Genomic DNA, 13932 nt, shown 5'->3' on the forward strand with positions numbered 1-13932 from the left:
TGAATAGATACACTTATGTTCTATTGTGCAGAAAATCACTCTGGAAAAGAGTGTCTGCTAAATGCATGTATCCACCCAGTATAACCAGGATAAAAAAAAAACATTAAATATAAACAAATTCTTCGATATTCGTTTACTCTTCCAGGTGAATGACTGTTAAACGGAATTAGCATTTGCCTATTGCAGAGAATCTGTTGGCTTGAAACATGTTTGCATGCTTGCCTATCCCCCCGGTCAACCCCACAGCCACCTGAAGATGTTATTTGTGTGCTTCAATGGTGTGTAATGGCAACCAGGTGTTACAGCTGTGATGACACGTTGAATGTAAATTTTCTTTTTTTTTTCCTTCTCTCTTGGTGCCCTGGATTTCGTTACCCTCCCACATCCCATCGTCTGTGCTCACCAAGGGCAAGTGGATTAAAAAGGCCAACGGAGTCAGTGACCGCTGACCCATGACCCAGCTTTGATGACCACCGGCCAAATCGAGACAACCAGGGGTCCCGGGGGTCTGCGGGCAGGGCCTACCCGCCCCCTCAGTGACACAGATGCACTCTCAGGGTTAACGACCATCGACATGCGGTTTTGTGAGGAGGTCCAATGGAAAACTCAAGGGGCAACATTTTCACGCTGCAAACGATGATGCCAACACACTTAAGCTCTTTAACCAACACTCCACCCTTTCTTTCACCGGTTCAGACTGCCAAAACCAATTTAGACTCTCATCTGGGCATTTTGAAAAGAGAATGAGCTCTGGAAAAATGTTAATTTTTGTTTGGGTCAGCGCATTCATGCATTCAGGTGCTGTGTTATGTAAAACATTTACGTAAACGACACTCCCTAATCTTGTTTGGTTTTGACAGCTGCATGGATCAGATCACTCATGAGAAAGTCACTGCCTGAAACTTTCCCTAATGTCAGGCAGCTAAGAAATAAACAAATGCATATCTGTAGTGCTGTAAAACTGTCTTTTAATACACATCACCCAAAACATAAATCTTACTGAAGTGCTGGACGTGACCCCTAGGTCACTATCTCCTTCCCCCCCCGGGCCCCCCCACCCCCCCAGTGTCTGCCCCTCTACTCTCTTCTCCCTCTCGCTCAGAGGACCCAAGTCTAGCTATGTCTCCAGAGAAGGGAGATGGTTGCCAGGCAGACGTTCCTGCGGCTCACAGAGGCCTACGGTGGACGATAAGGCCCCAAGGGTCTGACCCTCTGTGGCACTGGGGATGGCTGAGAGTGCAACGGCCTTAGGAAAATAGAGCTCCCCCACAGACAGACCGGGCTTCCTCCCCCCACCGCCATGTTTCATGTCCGCACAATTAAACAAGTCACTTCGGGCCCCGTGGCCTTCCTCAGACGGACTGCAGCCGAAGGGAGAGGAGTGGTCAGGCGCGACAGGAGTTCACCGACTGTGGATAATCTTATCTGATCCATTATTAGCGGCGTTTTTCATCTCGCCGCCGTGGATAACGAGACCTTGATTTGGTTGCCAGATGTAGAGAGATCGCCTGTGAGGGTAACCATGAGAACGAAAAGGGGAAAAGTTCTAAAGTGGCGTTTATCCTGCCTTAACTGCGTCATCATGGTTTGAGGGCCACGCTACGTGAGGTGGTGGACTGACTGGAATATTTTAAAGATGGGCGGGTTCAGAGCACGTTACAGTTCTCCCGGCCCATTACTGAATCACCGAGGTTGTGCTTGATGAGAAAACAATGGGGAAAAAAAATCAGTATGACAACAGAAGTTCATGCAAAATGAATATTTTATGTATGCAAAATTAGAGTTCTTACATACACCTCAGCTTCTGGAACACATGTTTTGTCAAAGAAATTCAGTATGACAAATTTATAAACCGTTTACTCAGCTGCTACAACATTTCAAACCAATCAACCATGACCATCCTGAGTGCAGTTGGTTAGGCGTCAACCTGATATATGGGTGACTGCAAATTTAAAAAGATGCATATAAGCATGAATGGTTTGAGATCCATGGTGTTAGGCTCTTATCTGAGTTCTAAAGATTTCCACCGGCTTAAGGACAGAGCAGAGGTTAAGGGTGCGTCATCCATCAGCGCTGGCATGAGGGGCGATGACTATCACCTTTTGCTTCGGGGGCACGTGAACCTACCGCTGTGCCACACAGAAGGGTGTCATGGTCTATGAGATGCTGTCAGTTTGGTAGCTCCCAAAAACAGGAGTCTCTGCAGGCAGGGAACACGTCGGACAAGCTCTGATCTCCTCCACCCCACAAACACGCAAGTTCTTTTCCTACGAGCCCAGTATCCCACCCCCACCACCTCTAGACAATGCACTCTTTCTTGTCAGACAAGGGTTACCTGCCAGCAATCTGTTACCAATGGCCCAACTTAGACTTCCAGATGCCTTGTAAATCTGTCACAATGGGATTATGTATGCGTGGACTGTTGCGTGGCTGTTAGCTCTGGTAAAGTTCGCTCTCATAATGAATTTGGTGCTTTTGTCTTTTCTTTTTTTTGCTTTTTTTTTTTTGCTTTTTTTGGTCTCAGCCTCTCTCCCCCCACTTCCTGTTACAGGTAGCATAGCCTCTCTTCCTCCTCTTCCACCAAGCCCCTGAGAGCAGAGGAAAAAGAACACATAGGTATGCATGTTAATTAAAAAAAAGTATCACAGTGGGACTAAACAGAGCCTTGCATGTCAATTCAACTAGTTTTCAACTAGGCAGAGCCCACAGGAAGCTGCACACAACTGTTACACACATATTGTACCCTACATTCAGAGTCAGTCACTTGGGACCGGGAGCACGGAGCATCTGTCTGAAGCATGCTCTTAGTGAATTCTACAAGTAAATGGCACTCATAAATTCTATATAGTTTCACTAGAGTGCGATGCGCAGAAAGGCCTGGGAAGCACAGACAGGCATTAACAAGCCAGATTTCATTTCTTATTCATGTTTTTCACCCCGGATGACGAACTGCCGGCGGGTTTGGAAAGAAAGTAAAGTAGTTCCAGACAGTCTGGCCTGTGTGGCCTTGGGACAGCCAGCCTGGGGAAGAGACCGTTTGATTTGTAGCAAATCTACTACTGCAGAGGCATGCTGCTGACAGCCTGCCGGAGGATAAACTCGCTGGCAGCTTATGGACACACAGCCCTGGCAGTTTGAGGTCCCCTTTTCATTTTAATAAGGCATTGTGAGAGACAGCCTCTTCCCGAGACCACAGGTCCTGCCAGGTGTTCCTGTTAGAATAACACATTTGAGAGGGATAGAGAAACCAAAGTGCATCACTCCATGCATCAGCCTGGCAGATGGCAAAGCATTCTCAGCCAAGAGGAGGTATCTTAAGAAATGTCTGCAAAGTCACAATAAATGGAACGACTTTCACCATATGTGATGTATGGATCACCACAGGATCTATTTGCCATGAACCCTATTGACCACAGGAAATCACATTCCCACCCAAGAAATTCTTCTTTACCATATGGTGTCAGCCAAGTAACCACACACACAAACACACACACACAGTCCCCATTTCCTGGCATACTAAACCGCTGTATTACCCCTTGTAATGATGGGACTTCAAGCCAAAGAATACAATTAAACACCTATATACAGTATATATTCCCTCACAAACTGCGGGGCCACCAGACTTTGGTTACCTGTAGGCTGTGATCTCAATATCCAGAGACATCTTCTGACTGAGCAGCTCCTCGTAGTCTGCACACTGCTCCTTCATCTGTGCCTGCAGCTCCGCCTGCGCCTCCTCCAGATCCGCCACGCAGCACTGAGACACACCACGAGAGCGGTGAGACATGGCACCTGCTCCAGAGTCAGCCAATGAGAGGGGGGCCTCAGAGGCACCGCGGTGTCCCCTCACCTCCAGCTCTGAGATCTCCTCCAGGTGGGCCGCTCTGCTTGCCTCTATCTCAGCCTCCAGCTCCCCGCCGCGCCTCTCCAGCTCTACCAGCTCCCTCTGAAGCTCCGCGATCTTCACACACATGGCCATGCGCACGCACACGCCCACACACATGCACACACATATACATGCAATACACACATACACACACACACACACACATGCATGCATACATACAGACACACACATATGCCCACACACATGCGCACACACACATTCACACATACACACACACACATACAGACATGCACATATGCCCACACACAAACAGACACATGCACATACATGCATGTTTGCATGCACACCCATGTGCAGACAGATGCATGTATGCACCCATGTACACACACAGATAAACACAAATACATGCATATGTACACACACATATACACACACACACACACACACACACACACACACACACACACACACACACACACACACACACACACACACACACACACACACACACACACACACACACACACACACACACACACACACACACACACACACACACACACACACACACACACATAAAGAGTCACATAACTGCACATAAGCCCCATGGAACATAGCAACAAAGGCAACCTCCTTACAACAAACAGCACACACAGGCAACCCACCCTTCCCCCTCAGAGGTGGCCAATGCTGTGAATTATTACAGTAATCAGGTAACTTAAACAATTAGCTGTCAGAGATTAATGATGACTCAGGGGCCTGCTTTTCTTTCAGGTAAATCAGAGAATGGGTTAAGATCCATTGGGGGGGGGGGGGATTCCACTAGAAGCACAGGCATTATACGTGTTTACCAGATAGTCAGCCTTCTCTGTTGTTCTTCAGACTGAAAGCTGTCTCTCTCCCATTATAAAAACCGTGTGCTGTTTGCTAGTTATGAACATTATTAAAGGGGTGTGGTCTAAGGCAGAATATCCATATGCAAGCACATGCTAGCTAGCATAGTATCACAGACAGTGCCAGAACCTCCTTTTACAACTGGAACCCACTAGATGAGGAAGTATGGAAGATCAAAGGAAAGCAGAAGTTTAATATCTGGTTATCATACAGAATATCTCTGATGGAGCCATCCACACCACCCAAAGTGGCCAGCTCACTACTCTGCTCCAGTATGATTAGTGAGGTCTGGAGACTCGGCCTCCAGCTGCACAGACAGAAGTGGCCCAGTCAAACCTACTTTACTATATACAGCGTGACCACAGCTGATTTCACCACAAGCTGTTTGTTTAGTCAAGCAGTGTCTCAGCAAGGGAGCAGACCTGAGGCATTCATCACGGGCAGCGAAAGGAGGGGGGAGAGGAGGAAACGGAGCAGACGAAAGCGACCTCTCCGTCCGTCATGCAAACTTGTGTGGCAGATAAGGGAAGAGGATATTGCGTTATGAAAGCATCGGCAGTAGTTTGGGGAGGGGCTGTTTATTTGAAGAGTCGGGGGCATGACCACAGCCACGATAATTAGAACTGAACCCAGTTTGTTGTTGCACGTGGAACCATGTCAGCTGTGGAGACCTGATGATTTCTGTTGCATGATTTCTGTTCCCCGTTTGAGTAAAATTGAAGCATGCCACCCCACCCATACCCTTTGCTGGCTCCTTAATGATATCAGACTATTTTGTCTTGTCTGGTACAGACGTACCTCTCAACAGACCTTTTCTGTATAGGAGAAAGTAGAAGGCTGGTGGCTCCAGTCTTAGTGTATTACCAGCATGCAGTTTAGGTTTGAGCCCCTCAAGCCTTAACTGCAGAACGCACAAGCCTGACGAAGTTGCAGACTGATTGGAAAAAGCAGGAGGGCTGTGAAATTTACTGCTAATCATGGGAGACAGTGAGAAAGATAAATCCTGCTTGGAGAGACACCGCAACCTTGACATCTCCCAGCTAAATCTCTCAGTGTAAACACTCCGGTCAGCAGGATCTGGCTTGCTTAATTTCTGAGCTGTCAGTCACCGGCTCCCCGAACACCCGAGCAGGGGGGATTGCTTTCCTTAGGCGTTGGAGCCCATTAATTTCCACCATTAGACCTGATTTAACTATTGCCGCGTGCTGCGGGGGAAGCTCGCTGGAGACGACGGCCAACGGAGTCGTCGTTTCAGGGAAGGTACTTGAGGGAGGGAACGAGGCAGCCGTTGCCCGGAGACACCGGCAGTGGATCAGTGAGCAGTGATTGACTGTAGTGTAATAATGGATAAGGTGGGGGGGGGGGGGGGGGGGCTGTCATGTTTGCTTTGCAAGTAGGGTCACTCACCAGGTCCTTCAGCTCACCGATGTCCGTCACTTTGGAGACATCTGTCACTTTCGCCCCGGGGACTTTAACCACCTCCCCTGGCTTCCTGTCCCTCAGTGCGACGGCCGCTGCCACCCTCGTTTCATACTGGGAACATAAGACATCTCTGCTTGGCCGTGCTCAGCTTGGCTATAATCATTCGTTCTCCCACCCTCACAAGTACTCTCACAGTCACTCGGTTCCCCGTGTACCTTCACACTCATGCGAAGTGAAAACAAGCTCACTCCATCCCATCTGTAACCACAAACCTCGACTCACTCCACCTCACTTGTGACCGTAACACTACTCGGTCCACCCCATCTGTGACCGTAACACTACCCACTCCACCTTAGCTGCGACCGCAACATTATTCCCTCCAACCAAAACACGTGTACTAACTTCAGGAGAATTCAGGCTGGTCTTCAGTTTCAGTGACTACTGACAACAAAACAGACTTAACAATGGCAACTAATGGAGCTCTAGCTTAGTAACCGCAAGTGGGACCAGGGATTGGGGAAGAAAGGGAAAGAGAGAGGGAATGAAGAGTTTGTCTTGGTAGAATTGGTAGACAGAGCAGAGCCAGTCCTCTACACACACAGTAAAACCGCAGCAGGGGACCTCAAGGGGCTGTAAGCTGTCTGCCTCAAAGTACTCCCTCTGCTGCAGCCCTGCGTTCCTGAATATAACGGGAAGGGGACTAAAGCATAGCGTACGGCTGTGAACTTGTTGAAGAGTTGACCATCCTTGCCCGCACTGTGTGAGGCTGTTGAATAAACAGCTCCAGCCCCACACAGCGCCTCCTCCTCAGACACACTCTGCAGACAATGGACAATGGCACCCTGCATCAACACGCACCCTGGACTCTGGGCCCTATGTTCTGTCAGTGAAGAAAGAGATACAAACAGTCTCTCCTTCTGCTTCATGCCCGTCAGGCCAGACTCGTTCCTTACTGAGACTGTGAGGAGGTCTGCAGGGATGCCAGTACCTTAAGACTCTCTGCCAGTTGATAGTAATACTCCTTGATGTCCAAGATGGCAGGGGTGGCATCGGGGGTCGGGAACTCCAGGGTTACCATGGGAACACCATCACCGGGTTCAACAAGGGTCTCAACCGTCTGCGGGCGAACAGAGACCCTGACGTGTTTTGACTTCAAGTTTCAGTGCACAGTATTTTAAAAGCACATTCAAAATTCACAGTGTGAGAAGAAAAGCGCTTAAGAAAGTAAGAGCAGCCCAATTCCCAGCCTGTTTTCCGTGGACATGAATAACGATACCGCAGTAGATTTATCATGGGAATATGGAGCGCTGTATGTGGAAAGGAGGATAATAATAGCAGTTAATAAAACCAAGCAGACTCCTGTTTTCATTTCATTTTCAGACACACTTCCAGGGCTTGAGATTACTGGCCACGTCCCAGAAGGAGTGTGTTAAACGCTGTGTGGCTGAGCTTTAGAGGAAAAGGCAGAGTTATGGAGTTTCTCCTACTTCTAATGCACTTGTGCCTTTTGCTCCTGAATCAAATATGAGAACCAGTCTGTCAGCTCTAAGGAGATAGTGGGGGGGGGGATACTTTCTGGAAAGTAGTGTTTTTCTTCCAGCACTGAGTCCTGATTGTCAGCCAGTTATTTCGTCTGTGTGGTCTCCTCCCCCCGGTCTGGTTTCCTCTTGGTCCATACCTGTCAGTGTCCCCAGACTTCCTCCCCCCGTCATGGTGTAATGGCTCATGGTGACATCTGGCAAGCGCGCTGTGTACCGCGCTGCCAGCAGCCTCTTCTCGGAAGCTCTCCACAGCATCTGTCTCAAGTGGGGTGGCGTCAGAGGTCACTGACTCATGTCCACAGGCTGGAGTGCCAAGGCTGCCCATTCTGCCGGTCTGAGGTCCTCACTGTCTCAGCTGCCGCTATCTGGCAGTGACCACTGAGACGATGGATGCTCTGCGGTTACCATTTAGAGTAGGACCTGGGGAGGCTGACATATTCCAAAACCACCTCACCGTCTCATGCTCCTTCTGCATCCTGGCCAGCTGCTCCTCGTAGATGGCGACTTGTTCCCTCAGGGCCAGGCATTCTGTGGTAATTGCATCCACCTCCTATAAGGTATACAAGAGTGCAAGATGCTTCTAGATGCTTCTATATTTTGTGCATACATTTGCATTCACTCAACCACCTCACCACATACACACACACACACACACACACACACACACACACACACACGCACACACGCACACACACAACCTACAGGTAGTCACTGGATGCAGAGGAAGAAGCAGGGAAAGGGCTGGTAATTAGATACAAACACACTGTGCCCCAATCCATTCATCTGCAGGGCTTTTAAATCGTCTGTGTCTTTTGAGTGCCTGATTAAGCGATGATGAATTCAGTTACTCCGCATACCTGCATTTGCATTTGAATGAACTGAGAAGGAGGAGGAAAACTCGAATGCCTCGCACGGCAGTCAAACACATGGGTCCCTCATGCGCATACAGTACCAGACAGGCGGGCGGTCTGTTTCTGCTATCTCTGTACAAACACAAGGCGGTAATTGGAGAGAGTCTGGGCTCTGTGTGTGTGCGCGCTGCAAAGAAATCCCCCCCCAAGATCCCTCTCTTCCCAGAATGCTTTAGGCAGTGCTTAACAACGCCATCCCGTTTCGTGGATTTTAAATGCAAACCAGCAGCGGCAGGGTTGCTGTTATCCTGCTTCCTCTGCACCTCAGTGCAAGTCTCCCATGTTATCTTACCACTCCAAGCAGTTAAAGAACCCAGGCTATGCCTGGCAGGCTAGCTCTCAGACCTGCAGACTGAGACCAACTTCTGCCTTGTGTCTTGGAATGACATCAAACCTCAAAATGACAAGGTGATGCTAAAAGCCACCTCCTGCTTTGTTCTGCACCAATATGTTAAGAGATCTGCAACCCACTGACTGCCCCCTCTTACTCTTACTCTTAGGAATAGCCCCATTATAGCCAGTTCTGCTCTTCTGCTGTAGAATTATGGTTGACTTTCACTCAGTTCAGGACAAGGAGTCACAGTGGACCCCTACATTGCTGAGATGCAACATAGCAGGTCATAAAGGAAATTAAATCCTGAATGAATTCATAAAATAACACATTAGATTTGGGTTTTCCAGGCAATTTGCTCAGACATTTTGGATTTAAAAGACAGCAGGTTGGGTTTCATTGTGGCGGATGGCCCAGAGTCTGTGGAACTAATAATCAGCACCCTTTGGGCAGATCTGGTGATGAACAGCTGTGTTGATGTGCTGCCGAAACAGTAATTTACACAAGGAGGCTGGGTTCAGAGAGTTGGCACCCAAGGCAGTGAAGAGGGTGTTGACAAGCAGTGCCATCTAGTGGCTACACTGGATTTTTCCATACTTAAAAAAAGCTCATTTCCACAATACTGGCTTTGCATAGTCATCATGGAAATATTTAGAATTATAGGAAATATCCTGAGAGCTGAAACAACAATAAAAAGCAGGTCTTTTCTATTCTAAGATACCTTTTCCGTAATGGAAAAAGAGTACAGGAGAGCTATAAACACAGATGAGTGTCTTGCATCTGAAGCCCCTGAAGAAAACCACTGTTTGGATTAATTTAGCAGTATCCTACAGAGCAGATCAAAATGGAAATTACCATGGTGACATCGTCTCTCTCCAGTTCGATGACGGTCCTCTGCTTGACTGCTTCCTCATGCCGTGTCTGCAGGAGCACCAGCTCCTTCCTCAGCTTGGCGGTGTCACACAAGATCTCCTCCTGCCAAGACGGGAGTTCAGAGCTATCAGGACAGCAACCATCAGAAAAAGCCTCCGCACTGACTGACCATAAATCTCCCTCCGCAGCCCCTCAATCCTACCACAAATAGGCCAACTGCCCTCTGTTGGCCTGTGAGCCAACGAGCATGATCTCCAGCTCATAAGCGCAGTCGCCAAGGAGACAGTCATATCACTGAGAGCCACTCTCTGCAGGTGGCTCCGGGCGTGTCTACCCCATGAACGCCGGTCAGCCACGCACGGGACATACAGCTCTATGCTCTGTGATAATCAGGGCCACAGATGCCGATCTCCGCTTGGTGCGTAAAGATTTGCAACAAGATAGTTGCTCTCCTCTGGCTACCAGGTGAAGTAAGGAACACATTAGATATATGGAATATCGATGTGGCTTTCACCAGATCAGCTCCGTCCTCTCTAAGATCAGATCCAATATAAACCATACTACACAGGGTCGTCTGCAAGGCTGGTGAACATTAGTGCAGATGAGGACTGCGATGTGAGGGAATGGTTCATACACTGCTCCACCCCCCCTCCTCTCCCCCGCAGGCCCACACAGCACCCCTCTCCGCTCTCTACCTTCTCTCTGCGCAGTCTCTCCACCACGGCCTCCAGGCTGAGGTCAGGCGGCGCGGCGGTGGAGGTGACGGCGGTCTCCTGGCTGCCTAGCCTCTCCTCCAGCTCCAGGATCTGGGCCTCCAGAGACTCGTTCTCCTCCTCCAGACATCGGGCCTGCGAGAGCAGCAACGGGGGAGGAGGGGGGGGGGGGGGGGTCACACCTCTCCAGCACGCCTTCAGAGAGGCTCCATCTGAGGAGCCCTGCACATGGTGCCGCTCCGCTGATCGAAGGAGACGGAAGCGAGCAGCACACACACAATGCAGAGACGGAGCCGTGCGTTGTGTATCACGATCTGTAACTGTACTTCAGCCTGCATCATTTTCAGCATTCACGTTGTTACACAGTGTTCCAGATCACATCAAGGGCAGTGGTAGGTTATTTGCCATTCCACTACCAGTGCACATAAATGCATAAATTAGGACAGGAATCAATAAACACAGACAAAAAAAACATGCAAATATGAGCACATGAAGGAAAGGGCTATTTATGGTTGGGGAGACATTTTCAAACTTTTTATAACCTTTAAAACATCTAAAACCTTAAAACCTTTCTCCAATTTATTTCTAAGCACAGCTTTTTCCTGTCAAATGTATTGCCCTGCAATGGCATGACCAGGTGATGATCTGTGGGTGGTGTTCCAACAGCAGCCGCATTGGCGAGACCCAGCCCAGCCTCACCGTTTCGATGAGGAAAGCCAGCCGGTCGTTGAGAGCGGCGATCAGGGTGCGCTCCTTCACGAAACGAGACATGGCCTCTCTGTTCAGGGTCCGTGAGGCTTCGAAGTCAGGCTCCCCAAACTCGCAGACTGCAGCCCCGCCCCTGAGGAACAGGCACACAGACAGCTCCGGTCAGGGCGACCTGCGGCCTTCCCAACATGCAGGACATGGCAGACGTGTTATGCTCTTTGTAAGTACTCCAATGGTGCAGAAGTAAATGATTGTACTGAGTCAGAGCTCAGGGTCATTGTGTTCATTTCAGCTGGAAACCCTAAAGAGGGGAATGTGCTTTGGATTATGTGATCCAGCAACTAATGTATGGTAGTGTACTTGGCTTCCCTTGTCTAGTGAGGTTAACTTGTGGTAGGGCTTGGATAGTGTTATGCTTACACTCACTGGTCTGGGAGTGTTGTTAGCCTGGTCTGACACTATTGCTTATTCAACTTGAATGGAAGCGCTCATGCTCTTTTGTGTTGGAAGTCGCTCTGCATAAGAGCATCTGCTAAATGAATGCAGTGTCAAGCCATGGCTTACGTTTGCACTGCATGGGAATGGGGTATATGCATCATCAACCCATAACTTGGTGGATGGCATACCTTCCATCCCGATTAGAGCATCCACAAAGTGGTCCAATGACCTCAATTTGCATCAGTGACGAGACAGTCCCTCCCTGATCAAGCATGTGTCAAATTACACAGCTGGGCAACTTCCCAGTGATGTCAGTGTTTTGTGACATCACTATCATGACTTTGAAAACAAAGAGCCTTACATCTGGGTGAGGCATTTTCCATAGCTGCGGAGATGCATTCTCGCGTTATACAACCCTGTACAGCAGACTGCAGAGGACTCACTCACACCCAGAGTTATCCAACAGCGTCACTAACACACTCACAATATGTGGAGCCAAAGAACTGCCTTAAACTCTCAAACACCTGAGCTTGGCTCCTGCAAACTATGTTTCCATTGCTGTATATCAGTATATATGACACACTTCAAAAGCAGCATCAAAGACACACATAAATGCCAAGACAACTCCAGGGCTAAATCCGTCACGGTCAGCCTCTGCATTGTGTCTCTTCTCAGTAAACTGTTACTCCGACATGAGCACCTGCACACACCGAGCACAGCTCCAGGGTTGTACCCTGACCCAGTCCTCAGCCTGGGGGAACAGGGAAACGGAGCGTGCAGCGGAGAGAGAGCAAACTGACCTGGCCGAGGCACGGTACTGTCCTCCACACATCAGGGCGGACCCGTGGGCCCTGCCCCACTGCTCCTCCTCAAACAGCCGGCGGTAGGATGACACTCTCAGCATGGCCATCGGGTGGATGGGTGGACGGGTGAACGGGTGGACGAGGTGACAGGACGGCGGGCCGTGACAGGGTGACTGGCAGCAGGCAAACAGCGGCTCCAGGTCCAGGCAGGGCGTTTTATGCAGAGAGAGGGGGAATCTCGCGTGGAGCTGAGGGATCTCTCACAGGCCACCCACTGGACTAATTATAGGGGCGTTGTCAACGAGCAGGGATTTCACAGGGAGCAGAGACAGAGCAGCACCAGCATGACTGATCGACACCCTACAGAGCGGGGGAGTATCTGCAGATGCACTCCGCAAGGCTGTTACTGAGGTTCCCTGAGGTTTCATCATTCCCCATTTTGAATTATTATCAAATCATAATTACGTAAATGAGAAAATATTCAGTATATTGCTGCTCAAGCAACAGCACCTAATTTTGCAAAGGCAGGACACAAACTGAAAATAGAAATCAACTGAGGAACTTTAAGAACCTCTGATGTTCATGTGGGATATCCCTGATAAGGATGTGGTAAGGAGCAGGTCTCATAACCCAAAGTTTGCCAGTTCACTTCCCCAGTGGGTCACTACTGTCGCACCCCTGGGTAAGGTGCTTAAACCCTAATTACTTCAGCACATAACCAACTGTAAATGTGGATAAAATGTAACCGTTTTAATCTATGGAAGCCACTCTGAATAAAAGCATCTGTTAATACAAAGTTTATTACATTGCATTTTGCTTCAATTATTTGTTTGTGGCCTTCTTTAGTTTCTGCTGTGTTTACAAAGTATTTCTTCAGAGTAAAATGCCATTAAAATAACTGTACTGTGTATATGATTCTTTCAAAAAATAAAGCCCCTGAAGCATATATTCATGCATGACATGGATCAATTCAACTATGTTGTACTGTCTCTCTGGAGCATCAGTGAATGGAGTTAAAAACCACACACCAAATGATCATTCACATCTTTTTATTCCTGTTAAATAAATTAAAAGTACCAAAAACAGAGGTTTTGGAAACAAGAGGTGTGCATGTGGATATTTCATTTGCATATGTACAATAATCACAAATCCTTACAGAGCCCAACATTTGAACAGCAGAACACACAGTCCACATGGTGGTTAAAAATAACACATACAGTACATAAATACATACATCCATACAGTGACCAATAAGAATAAGTTATCCCAATCCAATCTCCTCCAGGTCTGTCTCAATGGCATCAGCAACGTGAACTGCAATGTCAAGGACAGCAAATAAATACTCATGACTTGCTTGCACTCTGTGGTGCACAAAGTCAATCTCAACGTACGCTCAGCATCGGCTCAACACAGCCTCCACTGTGAGACACGATGAGCAGCTATCTCCCCAG

General features: G+C 48.6%; 1 protein-coding gene across 1 annotated transcript; it reads right to left on the reverse strand.

Moving 5' to 3' along the window:
• Window positions 1-2545: 2545 nt before the first annotated feature.
• vimr2 (vimentin-related 2) lies at window positions 2546-12588 on the reverse strand. Its single transcript, XM_036547628.1, has 10 exons — window positions 12479-12588; window positions 11232-11373; window positions 10515-10667; window positions 9802-9921; window positions 8159-8254; window positions 7152-7280; window positions 6149-6274; window positions 3851-3961; window positions 3633-3757; window positions 2546-2588 (listed from the first exon to the last, which is right to left on the reverse strand). Exons 1-10 carry the CDS (start codon window positions 12586-12588, stop codon window positions 2546-2548), a joined length of 1155 nt encoding a protein of 384 aa, XP_036403521.1.
• Between the last annotated feature and the right edge of the window lie 1344 nt (window positions 12589-13932).

Source organism: Megalops cyprinoides, chromosome 16 (assembly GCF_013368585.1).
Source record: "Megalops cyprinoides isolate fMegCyp1 chromosome 16, fMegCyp1.pri, whole genome shotgun sequence".
Lineage (NCBI taxonomy): Eukaryota > Metazoa > Chordata > Actinopteri > Elopiformes > Megalopidae > Megalops > Megalops cyprinoides.